At 48.2% G+C, this 16,386-nt stretch overlaps 1 protein-coding gene across 1 annotated transcript in view; it reads left to right on the top strand.

Annotated features, from left to right (window-relative positions):
- Window positions 1-12,888, top strand: part of RTF1 (RTF1 homolog, Paf1/RNA polymerase II complex component) — a 306,552-nt gene extending 293,664 nt beyond the window's left edge. Inside the window, 1 exon segment of the mRNA XM_069208792.1 lies at window positions 12,066-12,888. Coding sequence (XP_069064893.1) covers window positions 12,066-12,172 — 107 coding nt within the window. The 3' untranslated portion in view covers window positions 12,173-12,888.
- The last annotated feature ends 3,498 nt before the right edge of the window (window positions 12,889-16,386 follow it).

Here is a 16,386-nt window from a genome sequence, read left to right as displayed (position 1 = left end):
TCCATGGGCAGTGCAGTATGGATGAACTGGTCAAAGGATATTTGCCTACGCTTTTCCACCTTGCTCACTTCTTCCATTACTGGTTCCGAAGCTTCAGCAAACATCCCTCATTATCATCCTGGTAGCTCCCAACTGGGCCAGGCAGCCCTGGTTCATCACCCACCACTTTGACATCTCCCTTCCCCGCGAGAAGCTGCCTAACCGTTTGGATCTTCTCACTCTAAATCAAGGCACTCCGGCATCTGAACCCATAGCCACTCAAACTGGAGATTTGGCTCCGGAGGTCCTAGAACTCAGCTACCTCAACTCCCTCTGGAATGTATGACCATCTCTAGGGAGGCACCTGAGCCTTCATTGAGAGCTTGATACAAAGATAAATAGAAAAGGTTTGTGCACTAATGTCTGCCTAGACATATTGACACTATCAAGGCAGCAGTTCAAGACCTTGTGTAGGAAGTTGGCTCTGTATGTGCTATTTCAAAGTAAGGAATAGCATGCACAGAGTCCAAGGGTTCCCCTTAGAGGTAAAATAGTGGTAAAAATAGATAATACTAATGCTCTATTTTGTGGTAGTGTGGTCGAGCAGTAGGCTTATCCAAGGAGTAGTGTTAAGCATTTGTTGCACATACACAAGACAATAAATGAGGTACACACACTCAGAGACAAATCCAGCCAATAGGTTTTTATATAGAAAAATATCTTTTCTTAGTTTATTTTAAGAACCACAGGTTCAAATTCTACATGTAATATCTTGTTCGAAAGGTATTGCAGGTAAGTACTTTAGGAACTTCAAATCATAAAAATTGCATGTATACTTTTCAAGTTATTGACAAATAGCTGTTTTAAAAGTGGACACTTAGTGCAATTTTTACAGTTCCTGGGGGAGGTAAGTTTTTGTTAGTTTTACCAGGTAAGTAGGACACTTACAGGGTTCAGTTCTTGGTCCAAGGTAGCCCACCGTTGGGGGTTCAGAGCAACCCCAAAGTCACCACACCAGCAGCTCAGGGCCGGTCAGGTGCAGAGTTCAAAGTGGTGCCCAAAACACATAGGCTAGAATGGAGAGAAGGGGGTGCCCCGGTTCCGGTCTGCTTGCAGGTAAGTACCCGCGTCTTCGGAGGGCAGACCAGGGGGGTTTTGTAGGGCACCGGGGGGGACACAAGTCCACACAGAAATTTCACCCTCAGCAGCGCGGGGGCGGCCGGGTGCAGTGTAGAAACAAGCGTCGGGTTTTCAATGTTAGTCTATGAGAGATCTCGGGATCTCTTCAGCGCTGCAGGCAGGCAAGGGGGGGATTCCTCGGGGAAACCTCCACTTGGGCAAGGGAGAGGGACTCCTGGGGGTCACTTCTCCAGTGAAAGTCCGGTCCTTCAGGTCCTGGGGGCTGCGGGTGCAGGGTCTCTCCCAGGCGTCGGGACTTTAGGTTCAAAGAGTCGCGGTCAGGGGAAGCCTCGGGATTCCCTCTGCAGGCGGCGCTGTGGGGGCTCAGGGGGGACAGGTTTTGGTACTCACAGTATCAGAGTAGTCCTGGGGTCCCTCCTGAGGTGTTGGATCGCCACCAGCCGAGTCGGGGTCGCCGGGTGCAGTGTTGCAAGTCTCACGCTTCTTGCGGGGAGCTTGCAGGGTTCTTTAAAGCTGCTCGAAACAAAGTTGCAGCTTTTCTTGGAGCAGGTCCGCTGTCCTCGGGAGTTTCTTGTCTTTTCGAAGCAGGGGCAGTCCTCAGAGGATGTCGAGGTCGCTGGTCCCTTTGGAAGGCGTCGCTGGAGCAGGATCTTTGGAAGGCAGGAGACAGGCCGGTGAGTTTCTGGAGCCAAGGCAGTTGTCGTCTTCTGGTCTTCCTCTGCAGGGGTTTTCAGCTAGGCAGTCCTTCTTCTTGTAGTTGCAGGAATCTAATTTTCTAGGGTTCAGGGTAGCCCTTAAATACTAAATTTAAGGGCGTGTTTAGGTCTGGGGGGTTAGTAGCCAATGGCTACTAGCCCTGAGGGTGGGTACACCCTCTTTGTGCCTCCTCCCAAGGGGAGGGGGTCACAATCCTAACCCTATTGGGGGAATCCTCCATCTGCAAGATGGAGGATTTCTAAAAGTTAGAGTCACCTCAGCTCAGGACACCTTAGGGGCTGTCCTGACTGGCCAGTGACTCCTCCTTGTTATTCTCATTATTTTCTCCGGCCTTGCCGCCAAAAGTGGGGCCTGGCCGGAGGGGGCGGGCAACTCCACTAGCTGGAGTGTCCTGCTGGGTTGGCACAAAGGAGGTGAGCCTTTGAGGCTCACCGCCAGGTGTGACAATTCCTGCCTGGGAGAGGTGTTAGCATCTCCACCCAGTGCAGGCTTTGTTACTGGCCTCAGAGTGACAAAGGCACTCTCCCCATGGGGCCAGCCACATGTCTCGGTTTGTGGCAGGCTGCTAAAACTAGTCAGCCTACACAGATAGTCGGTTAAGTTTCAGGGGGCACCTCTAAGGTGCCCTCTGTGGTGTATTTTACAATAAAATGTACACTGGCATCAGTGTGCATTTATTGTGCTGAGAAGTTTGATACCAAACTTCCCAGTTTTCAGTGTAGCCATTATGGTGCTGTGGAGTTCGTGTTTGACAGACTCCCAGACCATATACTCTTATGGCTACCCTGCACTTACAATGTCGAAGGTTTTATTTAGACACTGTAGGGGTACCATGCTCATGCGCTGGTACCCTCACCTATGGTATAGTGCACCCTGCCTTAGGGCTGTAAGGCCTGCTAGAGGGGTGTCTTACCTATACTGCATAGGCAGTGAGAGGCTGGCATGGCACCCTGAGGGGAGTGCCATGTCGACTTACTCGTTTTGTCCTCACTAGCACACACAAGCTGGCAAGCAGTGTGTCTGTGCTGAGTGAGAGGTCTCCAGGGTGGCATAAGACATGCTGCAGCCCTTAGAGACCTTCCTTGGCATCAGGGCCCTTGGTACTAGAAGTACCAGTTACAAGGGACTTATCTGGATGCCAGGGTCTGCCAATTGTGGATGCAAAAGTACAGGTTTAGGGAAAGAACACTGGTGCTGGGGCCTGGTTAGCAGGCCTCAGCACACTTTCAATTGTAAACATAGCATCAGCAAAGGCAAAAAGTCAGGGGGCAACCATGCCAAGGAGGCATTTCCTTACACAACCCCCCCCCAAACGAAAGAGGATGAGACTAACCTTTCCCAAGAGAGTCTTCATTTTCTAAGTGGAAGAACCTGGAAAGGCCATCTGCATTGGCATGGGCAGTCCCAGGTCTGTGTTCCACTATAAAGTCCATTCCCTGTAGGGAGATGGACCACCTCAACAGTTTAGGATTTTCACCTTTCATTTGCATCAGCCATTTGAGAGGTCTGTGGTCAGTTTGAACTAGGAAGTGAGTCCCAAAGAGGTATGGTCTCAGCTTCATCAGGGACCAAACCACAGCAAAGGCCTCCCTCTCAATGGCACTCCAACGCTGCTCCCTGGGGAGTAACCTCCTGCTAATGAAAGCAACAGGCTGGTCAAGGCCATCATCATTTGTTTGGGACAAAACTGCCCCTATCCCATGTTCAGAGGCATCAGTCTGCACAATGAACTGCTTAGAATAATCTGGAGCTTTGAGAACTGGTGCTGAGCACATTGCCTGTTTCAGGGTGTCAAAGGCCTGTTGGCATTCCACAGTCCAGTTTACTTTCTTGGGCATTTTCTTGGAGGTGAGTTCAGTGAGGGCTGTCACAATGGATCCATATCCCTTCACAAACCTCCTGTAATACCCAGTCAAGCCAAGGAATGCCCTGACTTGAGTCTGGGTTTTTGGAGCTACCCAGTCCAGAATAGTCTGGATCTTGGGTTGGAGTGGCTGAACTTGGCCTCCACCTACAAGGTGTCCCAAGTAAACCACAGTTCCCTGCCCTATCTGGCATTTGGATGCCTTGATAGAGAGGCCTGCAGATTGCAGAGCCTTCAAAACCTTCCTCAGGTGGACCAGGTGATCCTGCCAGGTGGAGCTAAAGACAGCAATATCATCAAGATATGCTGTGCTAAAGGACTCCAAGCCAGCGAGGACTTGATTCACCAACCTTTGGAAGGTGGCAGGGGCATTCTTTAAACCAAAGGGCATAACAGTAAACTGATAATGCCCATCAGGTGTGGAGAATGCTGTCTTTTCTTTTGCTCCAGGTGCCATTTTTATTTGCCAGTACCCTGCTGTCAAGTCAAAGGTACTTAGAAATTTGGCAGCACCTAATTTATCAATGAGCTCATCCGCTCTTGGAATTGGATGGGCATCTGTCTTGGTGACAGAGTTGAGCCCTCTGTAGTCCACACAAAACCTCATCTCTTTCTTTCCATCTTTGGTGTGAGGTTTGGGGACTAAGACCACTGGGCTAGCCCAGGGGCTGTCAGAGCGCTCAATCACTCCCAATTCCAGCATCTTGTGGACTTCCACCTTGATGCTTTCCTTAACATGGTCAGACTGTCTGAAGATTTTGTTCTTGACAGGCATGCTGTCTCCTGTGTCCACATCATGGGTACACAGGTGTGTCTGACCAGGGGTTAGGGAGAAAAGCTCAGGAAACTGTTGTAGGACTCTCCTACAATCAGCTTGCTGTTGGCCAGAGAGGGTGTCTGAGTAGATCACTCCATCTACTGTGCCATCTTTTGGGTCTGATGATAGAAGATCAGGGAGAGGTTCACTCTCTGCCTCCTGATCCTCATCTGTTACCATCAACAGATTCACATCAGCCCTGTCATGGAAGAGCTTAAGGCGGTTCACATGGATCACCCTCTTGGGGCTCCTGCTTGTGCCCAGGTCCACCAGGTAGGTGACCTGACTCTTCCTTTCTAGTACTGGGTAAGGGCCACTCCATTTGTCCTGGAGTGCCCTGGGAGCCACAGGCTCCAGAACCCAGACTTTCTGCCCTGGTTGGAACTCAACCAGTGCAGCCTTTTGGTCATACCAAAACTTCTGGAGTTGTTGGCTGGCCTCAAGGTTTTTGGTTGCCTTTTCCATGTACTCTGCCATTCTAGAGCGAAGGCCAAGTACATAGTCCACTATGTCCTGTTTAGGCTCATGGAGAGGTCTCTCCCAGCCTTCTTTAACAAGGGCAAGTGGTCCCCTTACAGGATGACCAAACAGAAGTTCAAAGGGTGAGAATCCTACTCCCTTCTGTGGCACCTCTCTGTAGGCGAAAAGCAGACATGGCAAGAGGACATCCCATCTCCTTTTGAGCTTTTCTGGGAGCCCCATGATCATGCCTTTTAATGTCTTGTTGAATCTCTCAACCAAGCCATTAGTTTGTGGATGGTATGGTGTAGTGAATTTAGAAGTCACTCCACACTCATTCCACATGTGCTTTAGGTATGCTGACATGAAGTTGGTACCTCTGTCAGACACCACCTCCTTAGGGAAACCCACTCTGGTAAAGATACCAATGAGGGCCTTGGCTACTGCAGGGGCAGTAGTCGACCTAAGGGGGATAGCTTCAGGATACCTGGTAGCATGATCCACTACTACCAGGATATACATATTTCCTGAGGCTGTGGGAGGTTCCAGTGGACCAACTATGTCCACACCCACTCTTTCAAAGGGCACCCCCACCACTGGAAGTGGAATGAGGGGGGCCTTTGGATGCCCACCTGTCTTACCACTGGCTTGACAGGTGGGGCAGGAGAGGCAAAACTCCTTAACCATGTTGGACATATTGGGCCAGTAGAAGTGGTTGACTAACCTCTCCCACGTCTTAGTTTGTCCCAAATGTCCAGCAAGGGGAATGTCATGGGCCAATGTTAGGATGAACTCTCTGAACAGTTGAGGCACTACCACTCTCCTAGTGGCACCAGGTTTGGGGTCTCTGGCCTCAGTGTACAGGAGCCCATCTTCCCAATAGACCCTATGTGTTCCATTTTTCTTGCCTTTGGACTCTTCAGCAGCTTGCTGCCTAAGGCCTTCAAGAGAGGGACAGGTTTCTTGTCCCTTACACAGCTCTTCCCTTGAGGGTCCCCCTGGGCCTAAGAGCTCAACCTGATAAGGTTCAAGCTCCAAAGGCTCAGTTCCCTCAGAGGGCAGAACTTCTTCCTGAGAAGAGAGGTTCCCTTTCTTTTGCTGTGTTGCAGTTGGTTTCCCAACTGACTTTCCTGTTCTCTTGGTAGGCTGGGCCATTTTTCCAGACTCCAGCTCTACTTTTTCACCCTGTGCCTTGCACTGTGCTCTTGTTTTCACACACACCAGTTCAGGGATACCCAGCATTGCTGCATGGGTTTTTAGCTCTACCTCAGCCCATGCTGAGGACTCCAGGTCATTTCCAAGCAGACAGTCCACTGGGATATTTGAGGAGACCACCACCTGTTTCAGGCCATTGACCCCTCCCCATTCTAAAGTAACCATTGCCATGGGATGTACTTTTTTCTGATTGTCAGCGTTGGTGACTGTGTAAGTTTTTCCAGTCAGGTATTGGCCAGGGGAAACCAGTTTCTCTGTCACCATGGTGACACTGGCACCTGTATCCCTCAGGCCCTCTATTCTAGTCCCATTAATTAAGAGTTGCTGTCTGTATTTTTGCATGTTAGGCGGCCAGACAGCTAGTGTGGCTAAATCCACCCCACCCTCAGAAACTAGAGTAGCTTCAGTGTGGACCCTGATTTGCTCTGGGCACACTGTTGATCCCACTTGGAGACTAGCCATACCAGTGTTACCTGGATGGGAGTTTGGAGTGGAACCTTTCTTGGGACAGGCCTTGTCTCCAGTTTGGTGTCCATGCTGTTTACAGCTATGACACCAGGCCTTTTTGGGATCAAAGTTTTTACCCTTGTACCCATTGTTTTGTGAAGAGGCTCTGGGCCCACCCTCCTGTGCAGGTTTTTGGGGGCCTGTAGAAGACTCTTTACTATTTTTAGTTTTGGTTGTCTCATCACCCTTCCCCTGGGGAGTCTTTGTGACCCCTTTCTTTTGGTCACCCCCTGTTGAAGTCTTGGACACCCTTGTCTTGACCCAATGGTCCGCCTTCTTTCCCAATTCTTGGGGAGAAATTGGTCCTAGGTCTACCAGATGCTGATGCAGTTTATCATTGAAACAATTACTTAACAGGTGTTCTTTCACAAATAAATTGTACAGCCCATCATAATTACTTACACCACTGCCTTGAATCCAACCATCTAGTGTTTTCACTGAGTAGTCAACAAAGTCAACCCAGGTCTGGCTCGAGGATTTTTGAGCCCCCCTGAACCTAATCCTGTATTCCTCAGTGGAGAATCCAAAGCCCTCAATCAGGGTACCCCTCATGAGGTCATAAGATTCTGCATCTTGTCCAGAGAGTGTGAGGAGTCTATCCCTACACTTTCCTGTGAACATTTCCCAAAGGAGAGCACCCCAGTGAGATCTGTTCACTTTTCTGGTTACACAAGCCCTCTCAAAAGCTGTGAACCATTTGGTGATGTCATCACCATCTTCATATTTAGTTACAATCCCTTTAGGGATTTTCAACATGTCAGGAGAATCTCTGACCCTATTTATATTGCTGCCACCATTGATGGGTCCTAGGCCCATCTCTTGTCTTTCCCTTTCTATGGCTAGGATCTGTCTTTCCAAAGCCAATCTTTTGGCCATCCTGGCTAACTGGATGTCCTCTTCACTGGGGCTATCCTCAGTGATTTCAGAGGTGTTGGTCTCTCCTGTGAGGGAACCAGCATCTCTGACTATTATTTTAGGAGTCAGGGTTTGAGGGACCCTGTTCTCCCTAGATAGGACTGGTAGGGGGGAATTGTCCTCCAAGTCACTATCCTCTTCCTCTGAGTTGCCACCCTCAGAGGGGTTGGCCTTTTCAAACTCTGCCAAAAGCTCCTGGAGCTGTATTTTGGTAGGTTTGGGGCCCATTGTTATTTTCTTTATTTTACAGAGTGACCTTAGCTCCCTCATCTTAAGATGGAGGTAAGGTGTGGTGTCGAGTTCCACCACAGTCACATCTGTGCTAGACATTTTGCTTCTAAAAGTTGGAATACTTTTTAAGAATCTAAAACTGGTTCTAGAATCTAATTCAAACTTTTACAAACTTTTAAACTCTAAAAGAAATGCTAAACAGGATCTAACACAAGTCCCTAGCAGGTCTTTTAAGAATTTAGAAAACTTTTCAAATTGCAAAAATCAATTTCTAATGACAATTTTGGAATTTGTCGTGTGATCAGGTATTGGCTGAGTAGTCCAGCAAATGCAAAGTCTTGTACCCCACCGCTGATCCACCAATGTAGGAAGTTGGCTCTGTATGTGCTATTTCAAAGTAAGGAATAGCATGCACAGAGTCCAAGGGTTCCCCTTAGAGGTAAAATAGTGGTAAAAATAGATAATACTAATGCTCTATTTTGTGGTAGTGTGGTCGAGCAGTAGGCTTATCCAAGGAGTAGTGTTAAGCATTTGTTGCACATACACAAGACAATAAATGAGGTACACACACTCAGAGACAAATCCAGCCAATAGGTTTTTATATAGAAAAATATCTTTTCTTAGTTTATTTTAAGAACCACAGGTTCAAATTCTACATGTAATATCTTGTTCGAAAGGTATTGCAGGTAAGTACTTTAGGAACTTCAAATCATAAAAATTGCATGTATACTTTTCAAGTTATTGACAAATAGCTGTTTTAAAAGTGGACACTTAGTGCAATTTTTACAGTTCCTGGGGGAGGTAAGTTTTTGTTAGTTTTACCAGGTAAGTAGGACACTTACAGGGTTCAGTTCTTGGTCCAAGGTAGCCCACCGTTGGGGGTTCAGAGCAACCCCAAAGTCACCACACCAGCAGCTCAGGGCCGGTCAGGTGCAGAGTTCAAAGTGGTGCCCAAAACACATAGGCTAGAATGGAGAGAAGGGGGTGCCCCGGTTCCGGTCTGCTTGCAGGTAAGTACCCGCGTCTTCGGAGGGCAGACCAGGGGGGTTTTGTAGGGCACCGGGGGGGACACAAGTCCACACAGAAATTTCACCCTCAGCAGCGCGGGGGCGGCCGGGTGCAGTGTAGAAACAAGCGTCGGGTTTTCAATGTTAGTCTATGAGAGATCTCGGGATCTCTTCAGCGCTGCAGGCAGGCAAGGGGGGGATTCCTCGGGGAAACCTCCACTTGGGCAAGGGAGAGGGACTCCTGGGGGTCACTTCTCCAGTGAAAGTCCGGTCCTTCAGGTCCTGGGGGCTGCGGGTGCAGGGTCTCTCCCAGGCGTCGGGACTTTAGGTTCAAAGAGTCGCGGTCAGGGGAAGCCTCGGGATTCCCTCTGCAGGCGGCGCTGTGGGGGCTCAGGGGGGACAGGTTTTGGTACTCACAGTATCAGAGTAGTCCTGGGGTCCCTCCTGAGGTGTTGGATCGCCACCAGCCGAGTTGGGGTCGCCGGGTGCAGTGTTGCAAGTCTCACGCTTCTTGCGGGGAGCTTGCAGGGTTCTTTAAAGCTGCTCGAAACAAAGTTGCAGCTTTTCTTGGAGCAGGTCCGCTGTCCTCAGGAGTTTCTTGTCTTTTCGAAGCAGGGGCAGTCCTCAGAGGATGTCGAGGTCGCTGGTCCCTTTGGAAGGCGTCGCTGGAGCAGGATCTTTGGAAGGCAGGAGACAGGCCGGTGAGTTTCTGGAGCCAAGGCAGTTGTCGTCTTCTGGTCTTCCTCTGCAGGGGTTTTCAGCTAGGCAGTCCTTCTTCTTGTAGTTGCAGGAATCTAATTTTCTAGGGTTCAGGGTAGCCCTTAAATACTAAATTTAAGGGCGTGTTTAGGTCTGGGGGGTTAGTAGCCAATGGCTACTAGCCCTGAGGGTGGGTACACCCTCTTTGTGCCTCCTCCCAAGGGGAGGGGGTCACAATCCTAACCCTATTGGGGGAATCCTCCATCTGCAAGATGGAGGATTTCTAAAAGTTAGAGTCACCTCAGCTCAGGACACCTTAGGGGCTGTCCTGACTGGCCAGTGACTCCTCCTTGTTATTCTCATTATTTTCTCCGGCCTTGCCGCCAAAAGTGGGGCCTGGCCGGAGGGGGCGGGCAACTCCACTAGCTGGAGTGTCCTGCTGGGTTGGCACAAAGGAGGTGAGCCTTTGAGGCTCACCGCCAGGTGTGACAATTCCTGCCTGGGAGAGGTGTTAGCATCTCCACCCAGTGCAGGCTTTGTTACTGGCCTCAGAGTGACAAAGGCACTCTCCCCATGGGGCCAGCCACATGTCTCGGTTTGTGGCAGGCTGCTAAAACTAGTCAGCCTACACAGATAGTCGGTTAAGTTTCAGGGGGCACCTCTAAGGTGCCCTCTGTGGTGTATTTTACAATAAAATGTACACTGGCATCAGTGTGCATTTATTGTGCTGAGAAGTTTGATACCAAACTTCCCAGTTTTCAGTGTAGCCATTATGGTGCTGTGGAGTTCGTGTTTGACAGACTCCCAGACCATATACTCTTATGGCTACCCTGCACTTACAATGTCTAAGGTTTTATTTAGACACTGTAGGGGTACCATGCTCATGCGCTGGTACCCTCACCTATGGTATAGTGCACCCTGCCTTAGGGCTGTAAGGCCTGCTAGAGGGGTGTCTTACCTATACTGCATAGGCAGTGAGAGGCTGGCATGGCACCCTGAGGGGAGTGCCATGTCGACTTACTCGTTTTGTCCTCACTAGCACACACAAGCTGGCAAGCAGTGTGTCTGTGCTGAGTGAGAGGTCTCCAGGGTGGCATAAGACATGCTGCAGCCCTTAGAGACCTTCCTTGGCATCAGGGCCCTTGGTACTAGAAGTACCAGTTACAAGGGACTTATCTGGATGCCAGGGTCTGCCAATTGTGGATGCAAAAGTACAGGTTTAGGGAAAGAACACTGGTGCTGGGGCCTGGTTAGCAGGCCTCAGCACACTTTCAATTGTAAACATAGCATCAGCAAAGGCAAAAAGTCAGGGGGCAACCATGCCAAGGAGGCATTTCCTTACACCTTGTCTGTTATCTGTTTCACTTAAAGAAGTTAGGCCTCATTTTTACTTCCTCAGACTTAATTTAGCTGCTGATGCTGCTTACCTTCAAAACAGGAAACCACATTTAACTTTTCAGGGTTTCTGTAATCCAAGCCTCTAAAGGGTCATTCCGCTGTGGGTGCCACTTGCCCCGTATGGAACCTCGGCATTTGACTGTGGTTGGGTGAAGAATTCTCCTCCGGAGGAGGAGTTTGCAGAGTTGCATTCCTGCATGCCACGAACAGATGCTTAAAGGGTAACATTACCCTTCTGGTGGATACTCTTTTATCTGCGGATTCTTCACCGATCCCACCCACCTGCCCATTCTGAAGAATGTTCAACATTGCAGCTTGAATAAAGTTCCAAAGTAGCACTTAATGTCCACTGTCTAATTGATTTTGACCTCCTCTCTGCTAAGGGCTCAGAAAAATGGGTGAGGTACTGACATCAGTTTGCCGGGTGGTATCAAATGGCTGTGGTAACATCACATCCAGGAAGGTACCTGATGCTGATGTGGAGCAGAGTGCTACCTACAGGTGCAGGAGGGCTTTTGCTAAATTTCCAAATCCAGTCTGTCTCCCGAGGATATTCTAATTAGATTCAAAAGACGAGGAATCTGTAGAGCAGATAGCGTAATGTTAGAAAGATAAACATAGTTAAGTAACTTGTCCTTTTCCTGCCTTTTCTAGCTTCACCTCTTACTTGCAGTGCAAGGCAATTATTTGTTCTGCCACAGCATTCCTTTGCAGTTCCCCTTTTTATTGAAGTTTTTAAAAGAACACAGTTGTTTTAAAACGACATATAAGCCCCTGCCTTAGTTGTATTCATTAAAAAAAAGAAAGAAAAAAATACAGCCTCTTTCCAGCACTGTTTTAAAAATTCAGTTGTTATGATGATTTGTAGTTAATGTAACAAACAAAAAGAAGCATCACATTTGTACTTGCCTTTCACTTTGATGTCCCATTTACAGGAATGTTGAAGATATATGTAGCATAAAATTAGTTCCAGGTAAATTATCTGTGTTCTTAATGCTGTTATGTTAGTGGGCATGCTGGTAGGGTCACCAAACACGTTACATTTGCGTATTAAGAATTTTCAAACAGCCAGTTATTAGCAAATGTGTAAATTTGTTGTCTCCTTTTTTCTCGTTAGAATCCAAATCCCTGTCCATATCCTCCAAAGCACCACAGTCAAAAGACGGCGCTCCTCGGAGGTCACTGAACTTGGAAGACTACAAGAAAAGACGAGGACTGATTTGAGCAAACCCAGTCTGCTGCTTCTGACCCTGCATGCACAACTGTGTCCTGCCTCCTCTTTGCCCCGTCCTTTCCTTTGCCCTCCCTGGGCTGGAGCAGCAGTAGAGCTGGAAAAAGAGACTTCATAACTCGCCGTCACTTGTAACATAAACCCCATGTGACTATTTACTGTATAGAAATCCTCCCCCACCCTTTTCTCCATGCCTCCCACTACCGCCCCATGAACATAGATATGAGCAAATTTTTCAGCACCGCCCAATTTTTATTTTTTTGCCCTTTTTTCACTTCGTTACACAAAAGGTAGTTGGTCCCCGCTCTAAACGCTCAGTGTTAACCCGGAGTTAAGATTGCTCTAGTGATCAGAGCCATGGCACCAGCACCATTTGGTGGACATTTTTTTACTTCTAAAGATATGGCATGGAGAAGCTAACATGACCTTTAGAGGGAGGCAATACAAGGTCATCTGCACTTTTTCCTTCTTGTTTTTGTGGACGGACATTTTCCAGAAACTGTTGTTTCAAGGAAGAGTATTTTCTTCTGGAGGTTGGGAGGGGAGGTTGTTTTTGTTCCGGTTTATTTTTGTTTTAATTATTTTTTAACTGCAGTACCATTTGTATCTGTCTTGTCATTGTTCTTTTGGTCGTTTCATATTATCAGCTGTTCTTGGGCATCCGAAGCTGCAAGGAAGAAACTGATTAAATTGGATTCTTCTTAATTTATGGGTATTTGCTGGATTTAGTGGCGATTTTAAATTTCCTCTTTGTAATTGCACACCCAGCACTTGCTTTAATTATTATAATTTGAACAGATGATGCTGACCGAATGTAGAGCTGATGTGATGTCACTAGTTTTGTCTTAGCTAGCCACACTTCCTTGATCATCTTTTCAAGAGTAGCACCAGTGCTCAAACTTACTGCTGCTTTTCACAAGTTGTGTAGGTGGATCTACCTCTTTATCACTTATAGGGTAATTTGTGCTTAGGATTTAACATCAGGCACTAGTAAGAGTTGAAACACGGAACCATTCATTATTAAAGCAAGTAATATACAGATGTGCTGTTTTCACTGATCAGGGTACAGTGTTTCTGTAGTGTGATCCTAAATATGAACCTTACCTTATAAAAGCTAGCACAACGATTTTGAACACATTTGGTAGGGTCTGAGGTTTTGAATGTCAAGTGTCACTTGCCTTTTACTCTTCCTTGAGAGTTCAACAAAATAACAATCAAGTCTTGGTACTGTTGGTAAAATGAGGCCAGTTACAAAATTAAGGTGCCTGGACACTCCAAAATGAAGTATTGTGCACACTCTAGATTGTGCACACTCTACATCACTTGAACTTTACTATTCTGGTTAGAAGCACATTTGGTGGTTTCTCTGGCATAAATCTTTTTCTCCCAAACATGCACACGTTTAGTTATCTGATGCATTATTATGCAGTTAAAATGCTGGAATTGAAAGACTTTTCAGGACACTTTAATGTTCTATTTTGTGCTTTATTTGGCTTAATAAATCAATAGAGAACATAAAGGCATTTGTTCCATTTCTCAGAAATAGGCTTTTATGTGGTACGTAGGATTTTCAAACAAGAGAAGATGCCTCATAGAATTATATGCATTAAGATTCCACAATTTTTATTCCGGACCTCAAGAGAAAAGTGGAAAAATAAAGGCTATGACCCGACCCACAAGGTTCTTGCTACAGCATACTGCGAGTACCACCGGTGACTGAGAATAGCAGGTCTCTTCTGTGTTCTTGCTAATGTGGCACAAAGTTGACCAACTCAAATTGGAGTAGTACTTTGATGCTGAGCGCTGTCTTTTGTTTCTGCTCCAAAATTCTACCACAAGGAGTCCGTTGATGTGATAGTTCTGTGTTGTAGAATACTATTCAGGCAGTTGTGAACCACTACTGTAATTATTTTAGGGAGCATTTTGTGTGGTATATGCTGATTTACAGACATACATTATCTATTAATGTATGCTTATATTGGGGGAAAAAACGGTTAAAGTGACTTAGTAGCTGAAAAAGCCAGCAACTGATTGAGACTTCTAGTTGCAGATTCCTTACCTTAGAATTTCCCCCAGGTGTCAGTCTGGATATTTTTCTTCAAGCAGTACCTCTACGTGCTGTCGGGTGGTGTTGGATAATTCCACTTTCGTCATTGGCATCGTGGCCGCCGGATATGATTTTGCGGGCCCTATATAGGCACCACCCTGACGTGCTGACAGTTCTTTTCTTTCCGCACCAGCTTACACGCAGAACTGGAGAAGAGCTACCTCTACAGTCTTTTTGACTGGTTTTTCAACCTTTTAACAAAGTTTTTGACTCCTGGTGTGTCCAGATGTCATCACGGAAGACCCTGCGACTCTTGTCATCAGATGATGTCTGTGATGGAACCACACCTTGTGCTTGTGGTGTTCGGAGCAACAACCCAAAATCGTGCTGGGAGGGACGGCCATGAACCCGAAGGCTTTGAGGGAGCGGTTCCTAAAGCTCATCATAGCCCGGCGCTCTGCGTCGCTCCTGGTCTCGCTCAAGAGGAAGGTCACGGGACTGCTTGTGGAGCCTTCACCACTCATCCTTGTCCCACTCAAGATCTTCTGGACATTCAGTTAAGAAGTCGAAACATTCTTTAACTTCACCCCATTGGTCGGATGACGTGACACTGGGCAGGGAGTGTTGACGCTCTAGGCCTCCGTCTTCGGAGCCTGCTTCTGGGTCGACTCTGCACCTCCCTCAGTTTCCGGGACCTGGGGCCACCCCAATTCAAAGAGTTTTACGAGGCCATGAGCCTCATCTTTGAGCAGTCAGACCCTGCTCAGCGCCTTTTGGGCCCGTGGGGTTGACAGAGACCCCCTCAGGCTGTGCGCTGGTGGCTTCGGCCCCAGAGAGGGTACCCTGGGATCCACTTCCAGATCCAAACCAATGTCAGTTGTGCCTCCGCAACCTTCCCCGGCGGCAGTTCTGACATAGATGCTCCCAACGCTGACCAGGCACACAGTTGATGTCGACCCCATACTCATTGCCAACTCTGACACTGAGCCGCACCTGCATCCCTTGATGCCAATTCAGACTTCAACTGGGACTTTGCTCCCTAGGAAGGATCCTGACCCATATTCCTCTGGGTATGGATACGGTGAGAGTATGGAGGGGTTGCTGAACCCTTTAGAATACCAGCTTGATGACCCCATGCACTGGGCTCAGTAACTGGTGAAGCCACTGGTCTTGACACCTCCCCAGATGCTGGCGTGCTTTCTCCCCCTACCGTAACTACGGAGGAGGGAGCTTCATATTCATGGAGGGTGGCAGAGGTCTTGGGCCTCAAGCTACCCTCAGCTGCTATCAGGACCAACCTCCTGACTGACATACTTCAACCTGGGGCTTCCACCTCTGAACCCCTTTTGCCATTCAATGAAGCTCTAACTGAGGTCCTTCCTGTGAACAGAATGATTGCCTGGCTCCATAGGCCTGTGCCTAAAGACCTAGCTTTCCTGACCCAACACTCTAACGCTGAGAGCTTGGCTATCCAAGCCTCCCTTCAGATCCCCCGGATAGGGAATCAAAGAGGCTGGATCATCTTGGGTAGAAGATGTTTTCGTTCCCCAGCCTGGCATTGCATTCTATGCCTTTTGGGCCTTTACACCCATACTTTATGGGACACGATCACACAAGTGCTGCCACAGGTCCCGGAAGAGGCCTTGGCCATTCTCACCCAAGCTGTTGCTGATGGGAGAGATGCAGCTAAGTTCACAATACTTTGTCTGCTGGATATGACGGACTCCCTGGGTAGATTGATTGCTTCAACAGTGGCCTTGAGGGGCTACTCTTGGCTGGGGACATCTGGCTTTTCAGGGGATGTCCAATCCAATCTTATGGACATGCCGTTTGGCACCTGGCTCTTTGGAGACAAAGCAGACTTGGTGCTCTAGCACTGTAAGGAGTCTCTGACTATGGTCCCGTCCCTAGGTCTTGCTGCTGCACCTCCCCCACCTCAGTCTTTTCAACCCTTTCATGGCTACGGAAGGGGCACCCAACCACATCCATTCCCATCCATCTGGTGCGCATGCTACACAGGCTCTGCCTGGCTGAGGAATACTGGTCTAGCAAGTCCATCACCCCCCCCACCCCCCATCCCGCTGCAGCCTCCTAAGCTTCCTAGTCTGAGGTATTCCACTCAGGGACCAGTCGGGCAGTATTTGCCATCACCTGCCCTGC

The sequence above is a fragment of the Pleurodeles waltl genome, chromosome 9, assembly GCF_031143425.1.
Source record: "Pleurodeles waltl isolate 20211129_DDA chromosome 9, aPleWal1.hap1.20221129, whole genome shotgun sequence".
In the NCBI taxonomy this organism is placed as follows: domain Eukaryota; kingdom Metazoa; phylum Chordata; class Amphibia; order Caudata; family Salamandridae; genus Pleurodeles; species Pleurodeles waltl.
This window is presented reverse-complemented; position numbering and strand designations above follow the sequence as displayed.